At 39.3% G+C, this 22,731-nt stretch overlaps 1 protein-coding gene across 5 annotated transcripts in view; it reads left to right on the top strand.

The window, feature by feature from the left end:
* Positions 1-22,731, top strand: part of MAST4 (microtubule associated serine/threonine kinase family member 4) — a 130,251-nt gene that overhangs the window by 82,322 nt on the left and 25,198 nt on the right. For all 5 annotated transcript variants that reach the window (XM_017747066.1, XM_017747067.1, XM_017747070.1 and 2 more), the window contains 6 exons: positions 772-873; positions 5,357-5,489; positions 10,732-10,799; positions 13,157-13,242; positions 21,330-21,538; positions 22,299-22,437. In XM_017747066.1, the coding sequence (XP_017602555.1) occupies positions 772-873; positions 5,357-5,489; positions 10,732-10,799; positions 13,157-13,242; positions 21,330-21,538; positions 22,299-22,437 (737 nt within the window). The remainder of the gene's footprint in view (positions 1-771; positions 874-5,356; positions 5,490-10,731; positions 10,800-13,156; positions 13,243-21,329; positions 21,539-22,298; positions 22,438-22,731) is intronic.

Consider the following 22,731-nt stretch of genomic DNA (forward strand, 5'->3'; position numbering starts at 1 on the left):
ATTTGAGTGAAGGGCTATTAGTATATTTTAATCAGAAGGAGAATTACACAGTTTCTTTGCATTCACTAACATCCTTAAATCACATAATTTGTTCTTAGGGGGGAACATTAAAAAGGAATTTGAAATACAGCTCAGACCATTGTGCAGATGTTATCAAACCTTCTAGAAGTTTTTTTTCCGTATGTATTTTTCTATAGCATTTCCTCCTCTCTGTTGTAATCCTTGTAGAACTCAAATTTTCATTATCTTCCCTTCTACATGTTCCTTTTTATGAGGCCTCTCTGCAAGTATAGGTTTTTTATGTGTATGTCTGTGTATAAGTTGTCATTTTACTATGACTGACCAAAAGACATCAGTATGAATTTGGGATGGATGTTGCTTGTATCTATTACTATTAGTTATGTTAGTTTTCATTTCAGCCTAACATTATTAATAAATTGAGGAACAATGTGCATGTATAGATCTGTGTTGATATGTTGTATCCTTTTGCAAAACTGGTGTTAATAGTACTGTGTAAGCTTAAGAAACAAGCAGAAAAAAAAAAAAGTAGGCACTTTTGTTGTTACAGTGTTAGAATTTTAAAACTGGAATTACTTGAATCAGAAGTGTTGCTCAGATCTTTGTTATCTCTGCTGGGATCATGAAATTGATGTGCCGTTTGTATCAAGTACATGCTTCAAACCCCAAAGGTGTCCTAAATGTCATACATACTTTCCTAAGCAGCGCATTAAATGTGATCTTGTTTGATATGACATTATTTTTATCTTTTAGGCACAAGAGCGGTCAGAGAGTGGAGAAATGGCATTTATTAAACAACTTGTTCGAAAAATCCTGATAGTTATTGCTCGTCCTGCTCGCTTACTGGAATGCCTGGTAAGGTCATGCTTACTCTGAGTAGTGCTTTTCACTTAGTGTAGTGTAGGAAATTCTCCTATTTAGTATTCAAGGCTCTTTGCAATTGATTCTTGGAACATGTCAAACAGTGTGGTAGAGCTTCATTGTTAGTGGGATCCTTTCCACTTCTATTATTGAATGTAGTATACTGGCAGGACCCTCCTGCAGTTTTGTTTGGTTCCCTGCTGTTGCAGGTACTATGGTATAGAATCCTTTCCATCAGCTGAGGAAGCGGCTTTTTAAAACCACTTGCCTTTTTCTGTTGTTTTGTTGACTTTCCATTTCTTGGGAAGACTGTTCCAGAATTATAATTGCTTGGTGGTTTTCTCATTTCTTAACAGTTTCATAATTTTGTTGCACTCAACAGCTGCCAGAACTAGAGGTCAGCTCTGCAGTACCTGATCTGATGATAGGAGCAGCACAAGGATTAGGCTGTCCAGATACACGGGCAGTTGGCATTATACTGGGGACCAGAAGGAGCAGAAGAGTTAATTCATTTATGCATGAGCATAGCACCAATGTTGCCAGACTGGGTTAGTTTGTGCGAGCTGTGTGGGCGTGTTTCTGCTTTTCTTACCCGTGCTGTAGGAGCTGGGATGGCTCAGGTGCAGGAAGTTGCTCCTACATACAGAGCCAGTGTGCTTCAGTTGTTCAGTGGAACTAATAAACACTTGTGGAACACAGTGTACACAGGAGGTTGGTGTAGACACCCAAATACCATGCCAGAGCCAGCCTGAGTCCAAAAGGCCTGGCAGGCAGCCTGAGCTGACTTTGAGCCACTCTGCTTGCCAGTACCAAGATCAGTGTTGATGCTGCATACAGCTATTTGAGGCTGGCAGGGCTTATGTGGGAGCCAGCCTGCTGCTAGACTCAAGTTATGCCTGAAATTGTCGTAACTGCATTTGCATGGTACTGAATCTGAGCTAGTAAGTCTTTCCAGTCTGACTCTGGCTCTGTGCTGTGTCCCTTCATCTGTGGCACAGTTAATCCACACCCTGGCTCGTTCAGCCATGGGCATTTTGAGAGCTGCCTCTATTTTGTTTTAGAAATACCGAGTCTCAGTGTTCCCAGTTGCTTTTTGTTCGTGATTTGCAGTTCAGAAGGAATCTAAAAATAAGATATGTGCTCTGAATCAGCATGAAAGAGATGTTTAAAAAAAACAATCAAAACAAAAAGGAAAGCTTTAGAGAGAAGAACACCTTAGCATGTCCTGCTTCTGCCATTAAATCCAAACTTGATTTATTCCTTCTTGCCAAGAAGCTCATTCCATGTCTAGTGTGATGTTCCCTGCTCTGTTCAGAGGGTTCATATTATCTTTCTCCACATCATCCAGTTTCTCATATCCTCATTTTTTCCCTATTTTGCATCCTTCTCTATTATCACACATCCAAAAATGCCCTTAAGCACGTCCTGTAGGCAGTCAGACCAAGACTTGTTAATGATACTTTATATCTTCCCTTACAGGCTTGCTGCCTTTCTTCTGCCAACCCTTGCCCCCATCATCATCATTTTCTATTAACTTTCTAATTGAGGAGCTGGAGTGTGTCCAGTGAAGGGCAACAAGACTCATGGAGGGTCTAGAAAATGTGTCTGGGGGCAGCTGAGGGAGCTGGGATTGTTGAGTCTCAAGAAGAGGAGGCTCAGGGGGGACCTTATCTCTCTTACAGCTCCCTGAAAGGAAAGTGCCAGAGACAGGAGAGATTCAGATTACATATTTGAAAAATTATTCTCACTGTTAGGGTGGTCAGGCATTGGAACAGGTTGCCCAGGGAGGTGGTGGAGTTACCTGGAGGTGTTCAAGAGGTGTTTTGATCTCGTGCTGGGTGATGGTTTAGTGGTTGCAGTGGTGGTGCTGGATGGATGGTTGGACTGAATGATCTTAAAGGTCTCTTGGAACCATGATGATTCTGTGGTTCTAATTCAAGTTCTCTCCTGGTGGTCTATTTGCCCATTAGTTCATTCCCCCTAAGTGCAAAGTTTTAATGGGATCTAGTCCAAATCTCTATTCACTTAGTTCCCACTTTCTGCCTCTGGGATTTTATCCTAGGCTGCTTGCTCTGCCTTATCCTTCAAGCAGATTGATGTGCATCCTGCACCCCTCCTTCTGCTGGGCCTGCAGAAGTGAGTGGAAGAACAGTGGTGCAAAGGCCAGGTGTGACTGTGTCTTGTAGTTGAGTTTCAAGAGCAGCAGTGGCAGGGAAAGCCAGCACAGTTTGTTTCAAGTGTTCTCACTTCAGACAAGGACCTTCAGGAGGTTTAAACTGGATTGCAACAGTCCTGCATCATATATTTCTACGGATACAGTAGCTTGAACAAATTTAGGCGTACAGTCATAAAACAATACATTTTTCATGCAAGAAGGTGTTAAGCCTAGACTGTAAACATAATTGTAAACTTAAAGAAACCGTATTGTTTTTCTGTAGTATCCCTCTGGAAGATTTTTAATATTACTGGCTGATATTTTAGAATATCTGTCTGAAATATATAGTAGATCTGGAAAACTTCACCCTCTGTAAGAAAGTTCATAAAATTGTAAATCCAGCTTTGTGGTCATGAGACGTTTCAGATACCATGCAGTAAAGCTGTCAGTTATCTGATGGTAGTCTTGTCTTGGGTATTCATAGCATGTGAATTCCTATTTTAGTTTACTTGATAATCGTGTGAATAAAGGTTTTATGGTTTCATATGTGATAAGAGCTACTGCCAATTATTTAAAGATATTTCTCCATTTGTACATGTAAAATGAAATGCAGAGTTGGAAGTGAAGATCAGAAAATAAATTCATTGCTTCTCGTTATTCACACCTGTATATGCATTATGTGTGTGTTGAGATAGATGTACACATACACATTCATATGATTAAAATTACCTGTTTTGAAATTGCCTTGTCTTGCTGGTAAGTGGAGGAGAGCTGTTTATCTGCCACTGCAGCAGGTAACATTTTCATGACAAAAGTAGATAGAAATCTTGGAACACAACATCACGCTGTTGACTTCTTTAGTACGAAGAAGTAGCATGTAAGAGATAACTGCTGGCGATGGCATGTAAGACGAGGAGAGTAAGTCTGAGACAGCATGTACTGTTTAGTTATCAGTTCAGATTTTTGGGCAGGTTAGCAGCATCCTGAGACCTGGAGCTAAACTAAGACCGCTTGGACAGTTCATTGGTTTGTGGTAAGTCCTTTGCAGTAGGCTGTACATGATGCAAATTGTTTCATGACAAATGTAAAACCAAGATTGTTTCCATAAGACTGAAAATTCCAAAGATACTTTATTTCAGACATGCTGCAGCTCCTCCTGTTAGCTGCTGCAGTTTTGATGCTTCCAAAAGGATGCATGATACTGAATTTCAGAAGCTGCCTTCTGGGTTGGGATGTTGACTTCCCAAGTCCTGAGTAGCTTGAGGGTCTAGGACAAGACCCTTGTGACTCAACATGTAGAGTAAAACCCTATGGAGTTATGTTGGGCCGCAAAACAGTCTGGAAATTAGCTAGCTCAGCAGTCTGCTTGGCTTCTACAGGTGTTTGTGACAGAGCTGACCTGCTCGAGGAAAAAATGTGTTTTGTTACATTAATGACTAATGGCTATCACTTTGTTAAGCATTGCACCTATAGCCACAAGCGCCTTGGAGAATGCAGTAACCATGGACAGATGTTTTGGTATGAATTCATGCCAGTAGAGAGAGAAATTGCATTAAAAAAACCCCCAAGCATTGTTTTAATAATCTTCCTTTGCTTCTTTCAATGTATTTCTCCTTTTATAGTCCATAAAGGTAGTAAAATAAATGTATTTCCAAGGGACTTGGGAATAGGTAGAGTTTTGAGTTTCTATTCTTTCTGTTCCTTTTTGTTCTTTGTTGAGGCTTGCCTTTTTGGTACATTATAAATGATAGTTGCAATATAGTTAGTTCCCACAGGAGAATATTTCATTTCTGGATTTGAAACAATTGGATCAATGAAACTCAAATTTTTTAAATCAAGTTTCAGTTTTATCGTCATTCTAAAGTTAGTGATTTATTTAATTGTATTTTCCATAAAACAGTGCATATATATTGATTACAAATACTTCAGAAGTAAAGATTGTAGTGCAGTATATTTATATAGTTGTAGTGGATTTTTATAATCAGGCACATGCAGGGAGATATCTTCTCTATTTGAAATCTTATTTTTGCTGGGTATAGGTCATTTCACTCAGTATTACGTGAAGTTTTGAGGGCAAAGAACATACTATTCATATAAAGTGGTGCTCTGAAATAATGGCATGCAATTCCATTGTTTGCATCATGTTACACTGTATAAGAATTGGAATAGATTAATAGACTATTAGTAATAGAATAAAGAGGTACTGTTTTTAGTAGGAAAATGCCATATATGTGGAGTTAGAAGGAGCAAAGTAAGTCTTTATGTTAGACCCTAAGGAACCAGTTTCAACAGAGAAAATGATGGTGGTTATTTTTCCTCTAGGAATTTGATCCCGAAGAATTTTACTATCTTTTGGAAGCAGCTGAAGGCCATGCTAAAGAGGGGCAGGGCATTAAAACAGACATCCCTCGATACATTATTAGCCAGCTGGGCTTAAATAAGGATCCTCTGGAAGGTAAGTGAATCTCCTGGTACAGCTATAGGTTCTTTCTTCTCAATGTGTTTTATCATCCTTATAATCTGTGTGTACCTGAAAAGGGTCAAGATGAAGATGGTAGCAGAGCAAGTGTTCGCTGACTCTTACAGTACTCTCACAGCTTCAAACACATTAAAAGGGCCATCTCTTGTGAATAGGATTTTTTTTGTTGCAAATATCATTCACAAATACACTGTATCCATGATACCACTCATCATCTTTCATCCTGACAATGCAACTTCCTCATTTCAGCTCTAAATGAAATTTCCTGGGATAATTTGATGGTAACGGTTATCTAAGCACAGTTACAAAGGCAACTTGATTGAGGTTTTGTTTGCCTTTCAGTGCCCCCAGGTTCCTGCATCTTGGAGTCTTTGAGAAGACTGTCTTCCAGCCCATTAATTTTTCTCTGTAATTTCAGTCCATGTTTAGAACTTCTGTAGGGAGAACTTAGGTTGTAGGGGAGGTATTGTCACTGCAGAAGTCGTCTTTACTGTGAGAGTGTGAGGCACTGGAACATGTTGCCCAAAGAAGTGATGGGTGCCATCCTTGGAAGTGTTTAAGACCAGACAGAATGGGGCTCTGAGCAACCTGGTCTAGTGGGAGGTGGCGAGGTAACCCACCTAGGTGGTCAAGGGAAGCCAGTTGATGTCATCTTTTTGGATTTCAGTAAAGCTTTCAAAAATACTGTCTCTCACAGCATCATTCTGGAGAAAATGTCCAGCCCACAGCTGGATAAACACATCACATGATGGGTGAGCAACTGGCTCATGGGTCAGGCACAAAGGGTTACAGTGAATGGGGTGGCATCAGACTGGGGACCTGTCACGGGAGGGGTTCCCCAGGGCTCCATCCTTGGCCCTGTGCTCTTCAACATCTTCATAGGTGACTTGGGTGCAGAACTTAAAGGGATATGAAACAAGTTTGCAGATACACAAAACTGTGAGGAGCTGTTGACTCCCTCCAGGCCGGGAGGCCCTGCAGGGAGACCTTGACAAATGAGAGGACTGGGCAATCACCAACCATGTGAAGTTCAACATGGGAAAGTGCTGGGTTATGCACCTGGGATGGAGCAACCCTGGATGTACAGACAGACTGGGGAATGAGAGACTGGAGAGCAGTGCCATGGAAAGGGAGCTGGGGGTCCTGGTGGATGGCAAGTTGAATGCAAGTCAGCAGTGCCCTGGCAGGCAGGAGGGCCTGGGGGGCATCAGGTGCCACAGGATAAGAAAGACATTAAACTCTTAGACAGCATCCAAAGGAGGGTAACAAAGATGGTGAAGCTCCTTGAGGGGAAGCCGTATGAGGAGTGGCTGAGGTCACTTGGTCTGTTCAGCCTGGAGAAGAAGAGACTGAGGGGAGACCTCACTGCAGTCTGCAACTTCCTCACAAGGGGAAGCAGAGAGAGGGGCAGACACCGCTCTCTTCTCTGTGGTGACCAGTGACAGGATCTGAAGGAGTTGGACTTTATGATCCTTTTGGGTCTGTTCCAACTCAGTGTATTCTGTCATTCTGTGTCCCAGCCCATGGTAGAAGGTTTTAGAACAAGATGATCTTCAATGTCCTTTCTAGCCCAAGGCATTCTATGGTTCTTTTAAGGACATCTTGAAAAAACTAAAATTTCTTCTCTGTCCTAGCCAGATCATCATCTTTGCTGCCCTGAGACCAGGTTCTATCACTGGTGACAAATAGAAATTGGTTCATTGTGTTCAGTGCTAGTTCTGCTATTTGGAAGAAATCGGCAGAAGGGCCGTCATGGAAGAATGAGTCTAGCTGATGCCAATTAGTTTGTCTACTGTGTTACTAACCAGGACTAGGATAGGGCTTGATAACACAAAATAATAGGAAAAAACTATGATAAACCTTTTTTTTCATTATGAAAGATCACATGTTGTTAAATCAAAGAAGTAGTATATTGTGTGTTAAAACCTTTTTGCTGAACTAAAGCAGTTTGTGAAGTTCAGCGCTGCCAGTTGTGTCAGCTGTTTGGTTAGTTCTAATTCAGTTAGATTGAGTATTGTTACAGATGACATTAATGTTGACAGATCTAAAGAAAGTCAAGCCTATTATTTCCACTTCCTATCCTTCCTATCTTCACAGGACTTCCTCATCCAAATTTAGTATTCTTTTCTGTCAGAGATACAGATTAACAGCTTTGATGCTTTTTGTTTGTATTTGGAGTGCAGCAAGGAAGCCAGACAAATTGGGAAAATATACATAAGTATTTTTTTCTCTTTGGTTTTGGAAAAGATCAAGAAGTATTGAAATTCTCTGCAAGATAAAGCATTGTCTTCTGGATTTGGTGAGCTGTTGGTCTGTCCTAAACTGACAATTCATCAATTCTTCACTGAACAAGTATGCAAGATTTAATTTGGAGTGTGGGTTGAGGGTTTTGTATCATTGACCCTGGTTCTTCCAGTTGAACCTTATCTTTCTCATTGACAAAAATCAGCAGGAGTCAAAAATCTGTCACTACCTAAGTTTAATAACATCTTTGAATTTTTTTGGAACAGTTTATTGTGAGAGAGGTCTAGAAACAAATGCCTATATACAAATAAGGAATACTGTTTTCTTTAACTAAATATTTGTTTTATGGGAGTGTACATCATCTAGGATGCATCTTATTATATTTCATAAGCTGAAAATTAATATAACAAACTTCAAAGCATTCAAAGGATAATTGAAACGTTGGGGTTTGGGTTTTTTTTCTGAAGGAGAAAATGGACACGTGGTTTGTCAGTAAATACTGAGGGGTGTATGATATATGGATTACTGATTCTTGGTTCAGTTGAAGATTTGAGCAATTGATTATTTAGTGTTTTGTTCTACAGATTAATGTGTATGTGTATTTGTAATAGGTAATTTAGGCCATCTGATTTGTGTTAATGCTTTCCTCCCATGCTCCAAGAAAAACAATATTTATAAGCAGTATAAATCACTGTGCAATGACTTCTTAAGTGGTCTGGTTTTGATGTTAATTGGTGTCTGTGTATACAGGGACTCTTCTTGAGCAAAAATAAAAGAAGGGCACTATGGGTTTATGCCCTGGAATTAATGGTTTACAGAGAGAGCTGTTGGGAGCACTGTATTCATTACTATATAAATACTATGGGAAGATCATCCTGAAGAAGTTTAAAGCCCTTTTATGTAAAACCAGAAAATTTTCAAAACGCAGAACTAAGTTCTTCAAAACAAACGAAGTGCACCTCAGTAGCACTACTCATCCCGTAACACAGAATTGTATTTTCAACCAAGATGTTAATTTATGTCTTCAGTGTTCATAAATGTTCATGCAAAGGATTTTATTTCATCTGCAGAGAAAAGCAACCTACTTTAGACCTTTCTCTACTTACCTCCTTTGTTTGGTGCCTAACTGTAGTGTCCTTTCTTTGAGTGAAATGACTCTTGCATTATTTGGAGACAATGCTAGATAAGTTTATACTGTACTGAAAGCAATACCACAACAAATTCATCACTTAGCAGAGACTGGTGGCTGCATTTCTGAAGAGTTCCCTGGGGAGAAATTTTTCCCCATGTTTTTTAAATTACCATCTTTACCTTTTTGAGTCATGAGTCTTCAGAAATGGTTTAAATCAATGAGAGAAAAAGGACAGATGTTTAATGGTATTTAGATGAGTTTGAAAAACCTCTTCAGGCATTGCAAAATGGTTCCATAGCTCCCTGTTTTGAAAGCTGACTTTTGGTTCCATTCCATTAGTACCTACTGCTTGCAAATAATATGGATTTCTCAGATAATGGTTATTTTGCAAAAGTTTTGTTCCAGAAAGGATTGTTTTAATTTGCTATTTATGAAAGTAATTTCAGTTGAGAAGGCTGTCAAAGTATATTACTCCAGCTAGCTTGGTTCTTGCCCATAGAGTAAAGGTTTCATCAACACTTCTATTCTAAAACCCCCATGTTCCAAAACTGTTGACTTTTGCCTGGAAAATCCACTTCAGGTTCAGCCTATATGGTTTTCTTTTCTTTAAGATTTTGTTTGTTCTCAGTGGGGGTATTTTTCAGTGTTTATTGACTCCATTTTTGGAATGCTTTTAGCTTCTTTAACACTTGAAAGATCTCTTTGGCTTTTGAAGTGACATATTTTATATTCTGATTTCTTCTGTTTCTTACACTTAACACATATTTTGGTTTGCATAGTGGTTACAGATGAGAATTACTCCTTAAATCTTTATCTGTTCCAGCAGAAAATTAATCTCTGTGGTTAATTTGCCTTTAAAAATTGCAGTAAGTATTGTGCAGCATTTCAGTTGTAATAATCACTTATTTTTATATATAGAAGAATCCAGTTTAGATATTCTCTGTGAATATTCAGTTATATTTTGTAGTCATAAATTCAGTTAACAGTCCTGAGATAAAAATGCATCTTGCAAATTTTAGGTGGTCTTATTTCTGATTCCCAGCACATAATTGTGATAAGATTTGCATCTTTGGCTATGTAGAATATATCACTAAATTTGTATATGATTGCTGGAGTCTTTTAGCTACTGGCTGTCCTGTTTAGCTTTTTTTACCCAGAAGAATTCTTGGTTACTACGCCTGCTGAAGAACAGGCTGGGCTTAGGAGCTCTGCAGCATAGGTTGACCCTGGCAGGAACAATCTGATCAAGCTGTAGTCTCCCAAAATCTTACTTTCCCAGAGAAGTCACCTGTCTTAGTGACTCTGTAAATTATTAGCTTCTACAAAAATGACTTTTAGCTTATTCTGCTAGGCTTATCAGCATTTCTGTGTAGAAGGAGCAAACTATTTGGAGTCCATCTTAGGTCTAAACTAGAAACTTCTGCTGTAACTGTGAAGGAGCCCAAGAAGGATGGGGCCTACTGTTAACTCCTCGGGGGCTGAGATCCTCAGGAGTTTTAGCAGATTAGTGCTGTCTTTCCCCTAGTGCTCAGTTTGCACACAGCTCTTGGAATTCCCAGGTCTCAGCAGTGAAAACAGTATTGCTCTTCATTGCTTGATGGCTAATCTTCATTGCTTCAGTGGAAGATTATTACATAGGCACTGAATAGCAAGTCTTCATTTTCTGGGTGGATTTTTTCCTATATGCTTGGAGATGCCCTGAAGGTTGCTTGTCAAGTGCTACAGGTAGGACACATTTTCTATTAAGTATTCCATTAAGGTGTCACTTCTCATGTTTTCTGTGCTTCATTTAGTTTTGTATGTTCCATAGTTTAAAATGAAGTTCTTAATTCTTCTTTTCAGAAATAGCTCAGCTAGCTAATTGTGACAGTGGGACAGCAGAAACTCTGGAAACGGATGAATCAATAAGTGTAAGTTTTCCTGTTACGTTGCTGCTTTTGCTGAATGTGAGCAAGGAAATTCTGGTGTGTTCCCCCAACCCTACCTGTTCTGTTTTCTCCTGGTATGTGTAAACAGATGGAATAAACATTGGTTAATACTAACAACACTAACTCTGTGAAGCTCTGCAGGCAGAAGTCTTTCAAAATGTATAACCAAGCTTTCCACCTATTTTCCTAGACATTTCAGTGTCTTCATCTTCCACAAAGTTGGTGTATACCATGTGGCTATAACTTTACCACAAAATCCACCACTACCATCCTTTTTTCTATTCAATCAATGTATTTCTTTTTCTTTTAGAAGTATTGATAAACTGTTTAATAAAACAGAGTATTTTAAAGAGATTTTAAAACAGTCCATTCACAGAGGCAGCTCATGATCAAATTTTGAATTCTGTTCAGATTCTGAACAGATCCAGTGAAGAGACAAGGAAGAAATGAGTAAGTTAGCAAATAGCCTGGAGTCAGAAAGTTAGTTTACAGTTTGAAAGGTTGTGCATCATTCTTCTGAATCTGTTTGAAAATATGTGCCTACAGCAATGGGTATTTTACAGTAATATTTTGTGAGATGTTTGCACAGGATGGAAAAAGAAAAGCAAGTTGGACACGTTGATTGGGCTGAATATTGTGGGCTTAAATGCTCCTATTTTAAGGTCTTGTTTTTAAAAGTTGGTTCTTACACCTTGGATTTCAGTCAGCAGGGCAGATGAAGTTCTAACAATTTGGCCTTGATTTTCAGTGCAAGTGGATGGCAAAACAAGAGCAGTTTTAGGGGATGTCTAGATAATTCAGTGGTACTTCACAAGTATTTACAAATGTTAGCAGGCATGGATTATCTGTTACACTAGTTCTGATACATAACAGAAAAGACATCATTCTCTGGTACGTGTTATGTTATATTGGGATATTTTCTAACATTTAGAGAAGTGCCACTTACAAAGGATTCTGTAATTGACAGAAAAGGTGTTTCTTATTCTTCTGCTTTCATTCTCTGCATTTAAAGTCCTGTATTAGACCTGAGTAGCATTTAGTGGAAGGATACTGACAAATTGGAGAAAAGACAGAATAATTAGAAGAAAGTTCTGAAGTACTTCACTGAACCTAAGGTGCAAAGTGGCTTAGCATTAGCTAAGCAATTGAAACTGTAAAGTTATTTGTGTTGTGTAAATGCTGAAGAAGTACAGAAAGGATAATGTAGTGTAATAAAGGAATTTAAATAGGGGAGATGATGAAATCAGTAAATAAAAATATGGAGGGAATATTTGGAAACATCTCAAAATGTAGCTGTGGAAAAAACACACATGGGAAGTGACAGGAAGCATAACTTTCAAGTACAGGACTGCTCACAGTCATCATAAATGGCAGTTAGGAAGAATCCTGTACTGGCAGACAAGTGGCCTGAACTATTTAGTAAGTCCTCTCTGTCAGCTCCTGTGTAGTTCATTATATTAACATTTTCACTGGTCTTGCACTGAATTTTCTTCAGCAAGCATTTATTGAAAATATTTCAACCAGGTCTACTTACAAATTTTAACTCTTTCCAAACTGCCTGGATAGGGGTCATGGAATTTCTTAAGAGATTCAGAAGGCATTTGAAAAAGATCTTGTGGGTTTAGAAGTCTGAATTTGGAGTCCTGTGCCTTCATTTTTTCTCCCTGTACCCCAATTCTAACTCACACATCTTTAAAATTAACTAAAAATTCAAACTAGAAAAAAGATTTTGCCATACTCAAGGCAACTTGGTTTTCAAAAAGTTCTGACAAAGAAGTCGATAGAAGTGACCACTCCAGAGGTAGAATGAATGCATTTTTATTTTCCATCTTTTTCTCTTTCATTTTGTCTCTTTTCATTGTCCTCCCTGTTATATCACACTCTACCCTAACATTAATTTGAAGTGTGCCAAAGTTTATTTGAGTGAAGAAGGGCTTGTCAATAGTTTGTTACTACCAGGCTGTAATACGAAAGTCAGATTTAGTAAAATGGGAAGGCAGCGTCCAGCGAGTGCCATGTGGAATTCACAGAAGTCCATGACTCCAGATAAGAATTACCAGTAACTACTTTAGCAGAAGCTTTCGTGGCTGTAACCTGTGTGTGGAGAGAAGCGACAGTTTGCTGTGGTGCAGCAGATACCAGTTAGATGAAAAAGCAGCTTTGTTTCAGGAGCCCCTTGGTCCCTCTCTGTGCTGACTGTCTGGCTGGCTGTCCAGAGCTTTCACCTGGTACATCAGTGTGACAGCCTGGTGATAGCTGGGTTTTTTTTTCGTTTTTTTTTTCCCCCTGATTCTGAAAAAAAGTATTCACTTTGTTCATTTTCATCTCTTCCTTTGAAGAGCTCTAATACCTCACTGAAGCTGCAGAGGAAACCTCGGGAAAGTGATTTTGAAACAATTAAACTGATTAGTAATGGAGCTTATGGGTGAGTAATCCTTGACTGTGACAGCTCTTTCGCATTTTACTTTTGCTTAATTTCCCATTATTTCTTATTTCAGGGGTCTTAATGTGAGGGAGTAGCTTGCACCCTGCTTTTTTCATTTTGCATTTTTGTTTCGTTACTAATATTGTAAGTTCACAAGGTTTTGGAAAGTTTGCTAGGTGATAATGAATTAGTCTGTGCTGCAGTATATTAAAATACTGAATATTACATCAGAAGGAGTTTTTTAGAAGCAGATAGCATGCCAGAGATGAAATCTGAATAAATCAGAGGGCAGATTTAAGCTCACCTTTATAATACTGCAAAAAGCCTGTGTTTATGCAGATGTGAGAGAGAATTATATGTCGTCTATAGGGAGACAGATTGATAAAAATGAGTGCTTACTTGACCTAAAAATATTGTTGCAATAGGAACAAATTCCCTGAAGTAGGGCAGCAGTGCTTTGTTACTTTGTGGATGCTGTTCTGATTCTCAGATTTTAACCAATTAGCTTTTAAGGAATTGCTATTTCTCGCTTTGTTTCTGGGTAATTGGAGAGTGCACAACTTACTGCCTAGTGATATATAAGTCATCTGAAGATATCCTAGAAGACCAAGAAGAAAATTTTGGTAACCTGAGCCTCTAAACAAACACAAAATATTTTCTGAAAGTACTGTGCAGTGATGGTGTCTGTCTTCAGTCCCCTCTTCTGATCCTGTACTGTTAGACCCTTGTTTGGCTCCTCCTCTGCACTGAAATGTATCAAGACACGAAGTGTTGGTCTGTGTAACTTGCAGGAGCAGGAGTGATGTAAAATGGCTCAAAAAAGAGAGGTTTCCATCTTGAGGTGAGGAGCCCACTGCTGAATGAGCCAATGTCACAGCCTGGCAGAGGAGGAGGGCTGTGCTTCTTTCCAGCATAGACCCCATTAGACTGACTCTGCTTGAGGTGGGAAGTGGCAGTGAGCTGACAGGACTGAGCACTCAGTGAGGGGATCTTGGACATAGGACAAAAAGCACCTGCAGTCTACCCACTGGAGTTTTGTATGCCTGCTGGATGGCTTGAGGCTGGTGGGCTCTCTCTGATGAAATTTAGTTAAAGGTAGCTGTGAGTTCTGGAACAGGGGGCATTTAGTACTGCCTAAGACTGTTGGCCGTGGTAGCTTGTGTGGAGGCTACTTGTGTCCAGACATTTTTTCATCACTCAGTAAAATCCTAATTGAAATAGTATAATTTGCATTAAAGTTACATAAGTATTCAAATACAATTTCTGACTAGTCAATCTCTGTTAAATTAATTTTCTCAGAATTTCTTCATAGACAAACTTGCTGCTTGCCATATCTCACCTTCTCCCAATTACCCCAGTACCTCAAAAGCCTGCCTGCCTCTCAGCAGTTAGCAGTAGATGCTGCTCCCCTCCCTAGCTGCACCCCCTTCTCCTCTCCCTGGCATATGTTAAGTCCCCTCCATTCCTCCTTTCACCTCTTTTTCTTACTGGAGGAGGATAAAAGGAACTGTGTGGGGTAGGCCTCTGTTGGAGAAAGGGGTGTCAGGAGTCACTGAACCTTTCCCACTTCCAAGCAATTTTCAGATGCTGAGGGATGGGGAGAGGAAGGAGCAGCAGCACGGCATGCTGCGGTCAGCAGAGTGAGGCCTGGCACCTGAAGTCAGAGGTTCAGTAGGACCTACCTGTGCCTCTTGCTCCATAGGTGTTACAGCCAGAAGGAGCCTCAGAGAGCCATTAAGAAATGCAGACTGGAGACAACTGTCCACCTGAAACCAGAGTCAAATAGGGATCTACAAAGCTGGAAAAGAACGGATGACAAGCCATGCCCTTCTATAGCACACACTATTTTTTTTTCCTCATGTTTGTGTCATGGAAAATCAAGACTTACTGCATATCTCTTCAATGCCAATAATACAAAAAAATTGGCAATGTAATGCTGTAAAAATTGGATGAGACCCTTATAAATATGTGAAGAAAAGAAGAGGTGCTAGAGAGTAACCAGCTTGGAGTATATCCAGATTCTTCATGAATCATTATTTTCTTTAGCAAGTGTATGAAAAGCTCATCACTTTAGTAGAGTGATATTACTTCCATCTTTAAGGAAGAAATAACAAAGTAGATTTTGATGGTTTGGGTTTTTCTTTTAAATGGTTACTTTTTAGAAGAAAAATTGGAAGTGAGAAAACAAAACGGCCTGTAGTGGGTTGACTCTAGCTCCATTCCCAGCACTCACCAACGCTACTCTATGGCTCCCCACCACAACTGGATGGGGGAGAGAAAATACAATGAAGGCTTCATGAGTTGAGATAAGGACTGGGAGAGATCAGTCATTGAATACCATCACGGGCAAAACAGACTTGAATTGAGGATATTAATTGAATTTATTGCTAACAAAATCGGAGCAGGATAATGAGAAGTAAAATGAGACCTTAAAAAAACCCCTTCCTCCACCACTCCATTCTTCCCAGCTCTGCCTCCTCCCCCCCAGGGTGCAGGGAGACAGGGAATGGGGATTGTGATCAGTTCGTGATCAGTTCGTCACACCTGGTTCCTGCTGCTGCTCAGGGGGAGGAGTCTTTCTTCTGCCTCAGTGTGGGGTCCTTCCCACGGGAGACGGTTCTCCATGAACTCCTCCAAAGTGAGTCCATCCCATGAGCAACAGACCTCCCCAGAGTGCTGCAACCATAGGTCACTCTTCCACGGTGTGCAGTTCTTCACGCACAGCCCATTCTGGTGTGGGCCCCCGCCAGGGTCACAAGTCCTGCCAGGAAACCTCCTCCAGTGTGGGCTCCTGTAGTCCTCCCACTACCAACACCTTGCTATACAAACTCAATACATAGAGAGCGAAAGGAACATAGTGAAATGTGAGACAATAAACTTCTAAAAGTACTTACTCACCTTTAAAAGTGGTTTTAGCACCTATTCAATACTGTAAATTGAGGAGGCTTGCGCTCCTAAATTCTCTAGGATATCACTTTTTCAAAACTATCTGCTTGAAAATTTTTACTATGTCAGGTAAGTGGGAGAGACTGTAAAATCAACAAACCATTTTTCTAGTCTTTATTAAAGTGGGTTTTTCTTTTTTCTGTTGGCATCAATACAGTTGATGGTTAATTTACTCAAAAGTTATGGTCAAGTTTAAAGGGGAATGCATCAAGATAACCTAAATGCTGTGTAACCCATCTATGAAATGGAGTGTAATAAACCAATAATACCGATTTCTTGTGAATATAAAGCAAGAAACTATCCTGAAGGCATTTATTGCAGTTTATTTACGAGTATAAGTAGCTGAAACAAAAGTTATTGTTGTTATGCTACAACGATTGTATTTTCCTTCCTATGTTTTTCCAGGCCATTAATTTTTTAAAATAATCTTAAGTATATGTGAATTCTGCCTGTGCTTTGTTGATTGATTCTCTAAAATATGTCAGTGGGCATATTTTATGCTCTGGCTTACTAAAGCTGCAGTATGCTGTTGTATTGTTTTACTTATTCTGAGGCTGTAATGGAGGGTTTAAATCTGAACTAATTAAAGAAAACCCTGTAACATTCTTTTCCTTTGCTGTGGTGTTTTTGCCTTTATCAGTGAAATGAAAAGCTTTGATTACTTGACAGGTTAGTTGTTGGTCTTGGCATGCTGTAGCAGAGATTTGTCATATATGTTAAATTTGATGAGTTTAAATATAAACTATTGGTTTTGTGAAGGTTTGAGTAAATATCTTAGCAGTTCTCTGATTTTAATTGATCGGGTAAACTCATTTGTAGTGCAATTAAATGACTGTATAGTACATGAGGTGTAGTAGATGAGTAAATGAGGCTTTTGGGAATGGCTGGGAATATACAGGAAGTTAAACAAGCTGCGAATCAGTAAATATGTAGGATTCTGGCCAAGTCATTAATGTTTTCACAAGCTATCTGACTTTTTTCAGCCAGACCAAACTTTTCGTATTTTCCAAATTTTAGATTTTTACTGCAGTCACAACATTTTTTCCATATTCCAGCTTGTGAGATGTAGGTAGCAGGTAATAGTCTTTTCAAGTAAGCATCAGTTTGGTTTCCTGAAACAGTTCAAGAAAATAAAAATTACATTTAATTTCAGGGAAGCAAGTGATGTTGGTTCACTGTCTCTTCAATGTATAACTGTATCAGTTTAAAGCAAATACATGATATGACTTTTTCTCATGCCTGGAATGCTTTTACTTTTGCAGGGATGGTAATGTCAGTACGTACATGACACACTGGCTAATGGTGTTGCTTGATAAATTTAAAAATTCGGAAGCAGTATGTCTTGAGCAGCTGCTGCATGTAACTTGCGAGTACTCATTCTGTCCCATCTCCACTCTGTTGACAGTACTTGCTCATGTATAGTTGTATTTGGAACAGGATTAAGGAAGTTACCAGCTGTAGAATAAAACACCATCAGTCAGGTTAATTCATCATCAGCCTGGTGGCCACTGATTCAGAAGTGGAGGGGGACAGGCGGAAGTGTGACTTTCTAGGTTCACTAAAGTAGCAAAAGACAGTTTACCCATCAGAATTTTGGACTGCAGTTTTGTCACTTTGAATCTGTGTTTACTAGCTGCTGTAAAGATAGAAGGTATTGGTGCTGTTAGGTATGGAGAGGTGGTTTTATTATTCAAAATTGATGACATATTAGAACAAGCAGGACTAGTATCAGTTGTGAGAGAAGCATCAAAGTCATCGTGTTCTCTTTGTCATGTGGCCAGCTTCTCATTTCCTTCTAGGCACACTAGGATAAGTCTGAAATACTGCAGGGAGAAGGCTGAGTGCATTGTCCAAGAGCTTCAGTGCTTTAACCAAGTAACTCTGATCTGGTCACAGGCATTGCCTCGTTCGGAGGTGGTGCAGTGCTGCTTTTAAATTCTAATCTTAAGTAACTATCTATAAATTTTACCAAATAATATAAGCCACAGCCTCACCAGTAGCTTCTCTTCACTGGAGACAGCATCAGACATAATTCCAGGGCAGAACAGAATTTAGCAGTCTCTTCTCAGGAAATGGCTTGTAAAAATGAAACAAAGTTCCTGGTCAGCAGGTACAATTTTTAAGCAGTGAGTACAATACCTGTGTCTCCACAAGGAGTTCAAGGTCCTTTGACAGATGAGAAAATCAGGTCAGCCTTAAGCCCTGAATGTAGATTAGGTTGTAAAATGGCTCCAAAAGTTGGAGTTACTGGAGAGCTGTAAGCCAGGCCTGAAACCATTCTATGTGGATTATTTTGGTAATCCGAGCTCTTTCAATTTAGAGAAAAAACAGGAATCATGACTGTACGATTGAAGTGATAGATGGCATGATATTTAAATTGGACTAATTCAGGAACCCAGTTAAATACTTTAGCATGCTTTTGTCATCTTACCGCTTTTGCAGTGTTTTATAATTGTGCCTAACTACAGGTATTACAGAGATACCTTTTCAGACTGAGATTCATGTTGTAAGTGAAATAAGATAATGTTTGGACATTTCCAAATGAATGTTCTTTGTTTTTTATGAATGTTCTTACTTTCCTTGAAAAGTAAGCTTTTTTGCTGTGTTGCGCTACAGTGTCAGTAAAATGCAGAGCACTTGCATACCTGTTGAAATTCGCATTGTGAAATCAGAGGATGCTTTGGAAACTCTTGTTGCTCTGTTATGAGAACAGAAAGCTGAGGGGAGATAGGAAATCAAATTCTTCATTTCAGACAATAGGAGGATGCAACAGTACCACTCTGGTTGTGGCTTTGCAGGGTGACAGGGCATGCTACTGTCATTCAGTGGATCGGCAGGACAGTCTGGGTTCTCTTCCTACCCTGCTTTTGTGTCACAGAATCCTTAAATTTGAAATTGTCTTTATAATATACTGAAGATCATGGGCACCATTTGATGATCGACATGCTGCTGGCTGGGGTATAGTTTTCTTCATAAAGCATAAATGTTGCTTGCTGGGGTTAGCGTGACATGAGGATGTGAGGGATGTTAAGACGTTTTTGTACGTTGAAGATCATTTGAAAGCACATCGTGTAGCATAAACAGTGTATGTATTTGTAAAAGCAGGAGAGACTGTTGTGTTGCAGTTATCTCGTGAGTCTGGTACATTTGATCTAAACAGCTTTTTTTCTGAGAAATAACAGAATCCTAGTGGAAAGTTACCTGCTTGTGATTTTAAGACTGAAGGTGCAATTTAGACAGCTGGGAAAACATAGCAACATGTCCCAGATATTTACTGGACTAGATAGTCCTTGGAACTTACAGTCTAATCATTTTCAAATATGTTAGTAATGATATTACAGATGTGTATGATCTGAAAGGAGGATTTATTAATACGCTCTGGTTTCTGTTTGCCTTTTAAGAGTCCATCTTGGCACACTGTCCATTTTAAAACTAGAGAAATATTTGTACGCCAAATCCTCAGTCAGTCCTTAGTTCATTCAAGTTACTAGGTTTTTTTTGAAGGATGGAGGCTTCAGGCTTTAATTTTTTACATGCCAGGAATGCAGAAAGAGACTTAAACAGGTAAAAGAAAAGATATTACAGGAGATTATGAAACTGACAGGAGAAAGCAACAAATGAGAGAGGAAAACCAAAATGCAAGGGAAAGAAAAACAAGGGAAAGGGTTATAAGAGTAAGAGTTGAAGAGAGAAGTGATTATGAGGGGAGCAGTAGGAAGAGGTACAGGACAAAAGGCATAAAGTCAGCAGGGAGGAGTACTGGAGGTGAGTAACTCAGTCTGTGTTCCAGCTTGGGAGGGGCAGAAGGGAGTGAGACTTAGGAGGCACAAAGGGTGGGGTTTGTCATGGGGTTTTGCCCCAAGGTAGTTTTTACCTACTTTCATAATTGTGTAATGTCTTTTATCTGCCCCATGCTCAGACAAGAATGAGGGATTAATGAAAGCTTTCAGAATCAGTAAGAGAAACTGTGCTGTCTAGAAAGATTTCCTTCACAAAAGAAAGAAGTACTGACTTTTTTCAGTGCCTATAACTTTGGTAGCTGTGTGAAGATCTTTATAGAAATAGTAAGGCAAGTGTTACTTTTTGTGTTTATATAAACAAGTGTATGCTGATAGTTGGACCTGATGGGCCAATTAATTGAATGAAAAAAACTTCATAATTGAATCCCATTTCCCCCCCCACCCCCCCAATTCTCCTGTAAGTGCTTTCTTTCCATAAACAGTGTGATAAGTATGTACTGGAGAAGGTATAAGCATTAAATGGTACAAAGGAGATTTCAAACAAGGCAAAAATTTTCAGGATTTGCCTCAAGGGATTTTGAGAAATGCAGCAGTAAAGTCCTTTAAAGTCCTTGTCAGTGTTTCACAGCAGGGTAATTCCTTCTCCTTAGCCTTGAAAGAGAGAAGACTTGCCCAAGTGAGGTTTTCTTTTCCTTTGCTTCCCTCGCTGCCTTGACTTTACCTAACCAAATTTACAGGAAACCTTGTACCCAACACCCCAGTGGAAATTCTGCATGTCAAGATACACCACAGTCGCATACTACTGCGTAGTTAACGCAGTGATCTTTGTTTTGGGTTACCAACTGGTGACCTTCCTCTGATGCGGATCAGTGCTGATGTCAGGGACTGAACAGGAGCAGGAGATTTTGCACCTGGTCATGAGGGAGCCACCCCTTGGAGCAACTTCTAAGCAACCTTCATACAAAACCTAGGATATGTTTTAAGATACCCTGGACTGAGTCTGAGTCATAATTTCCTTACAGCACACCTAAAGAATAAGCATTTGTCACAATGATTTATAACACTGTGCCATAGCTGGATTTTGTATGTAATCCTTTGTTGGTGGGATGCCTGAAATCTGCCTGGGCTGAAAGCATTTGCTGTTATATCTGTTGTTTGATTGGGAGGGAGGGAGAGGGAAGGGCAGGAGAGTTGTTTGTTTTACTTTGAGTACTAATTTATGTTGACTGAGATTCATCCTGGTTTTTAAACAAAATGAGATTTGTAACCATTCTTTAATGTGAAGGACTACATTGAATTGAAAACAAGTCTTTTGTACAACATATATACAGTTTTAAAAAAAATGCATTTTTAGCAGTTAATCAGACTTCTTTCTTTTTCTCTCCCATTTGAACTTTTCAGTGCGGTTTATTTTGTGAGACACAAAGAAACCAGACAAAGATTTGCCATGAAGAAAATTAATAAGCAGAATCTCATCCTCCGAAACCAGATCCAACAGGCCTTTGTTGAGCGTGATATCCTGACATTTGCAGAAAATCCTTTTGTTGTCAGCATGTACTGCTCCTTTGAAACAAGACGTCATTTATGCATGGTCATGGAATATGTAGAAGGTAAAATTGCTCTTCTGTTTTATAGAGGAAGAAGAGAATTTCCTTACACCACAAAAGAAAAATAACCCATATGGTACTTGAATTAGAAGGGGCCCCCTGTGTCTCCTCCATACTCTGGCAATTCAGATTTAGGAACCAGATCCAACAGCAAGGTGGTTCTTTTTTTTCCACCAGTCATTATCTCCCAGTAAACAGCTTGTAAAACACTTGTGTTCCAGCTATAATGGGAAATAACTGCTCTTAGAGTAAATTCCTTATAGATCGTAATCGAAAGTGTGCTAGCATTCAAAGTTCACGTGGAAATGTTTGCTTTTTTCTGGATCTGAAATTTTCATTAGCAAGTGCTGGGGGATTTGTAGTAGTTGTTTACAAAGAAAGAGGAGAGAGGAGACAGTTTTCAAAAGGTGCTGATGCTGAAGGAGAACAGTGGACAGAAGCAGTACTAAAGAGATACCCAGGTATGGTTCTTTGGGCTTCCACCACCCCCTAGCCCCCCAGTTTATTTTATTGTTTGTTTGTTTTCTGCTTAGGTAGCAGTACATACTTTATTGGTTTTCAATTGAATCCTTGTAGTGCTCTCTCCCTGCTTTACACTACTTCCAGTATAGTATTTGAGGGGGTTACATGTTCAGTTGAATCATCTGACTAGAAAATAAAAATTTATTACTGCAGTTTCTGTCCCTTTCTGCATCATGTATGGATTATACTGATACACCTCACAATTTATAGAGTCATCTGTAACATTTGTCCTGTTTCACAGGTGGAGACTGTGCTACTTTGATGAAGAATATGGGTCCCTTACCTGTAGACATGGCAAGGATGTACTTTGCAGAGACTGTTCTGGCCTTGGAATACCTTCATAATTATGGAATTGTACATAGGGATTTGAAACCTGACAAGTATGTACAAAGAATATAACTGAAAGAGGAGTTTGAAATTTTTAGATAAAGTGTGGAAGGTTTAAACTTGCTTTGAATTTTTTTTTTGGTAAATGTTACGTAGATTCGCAATTCCTTCGCAATATTTGGATTTTCATTACTTGCGGTTACAGAAAATGCATTTTTTTTTTCCCAAAAGAGCTGTTAAGAATTTTCAGCTTCTGTTTAAGATGGAACAGGCTATCAGAGTAGCTAAAAAGGAAAAAGTATTTACTCTTCTGGTTAGAATGAAGGGGAACACATTTTAGTCATTAA

Source organism: Corvus brachyrhynchos, unplaced genomic scaffold (genome assembly GCF_000691975.1).
Source record: "Corvus brachyrhynchos isolate BGI_N302 unplaced genomic scaffold, ASM69197v1 scaffold131, whole genome shotgun sequence".
NCBI classification, from domain to species: Eukaryota; Metazoa; Chordata; class Aves; order Passeriformes; family Corvidae; genus Corvus; species Corvus brachyrhynchos.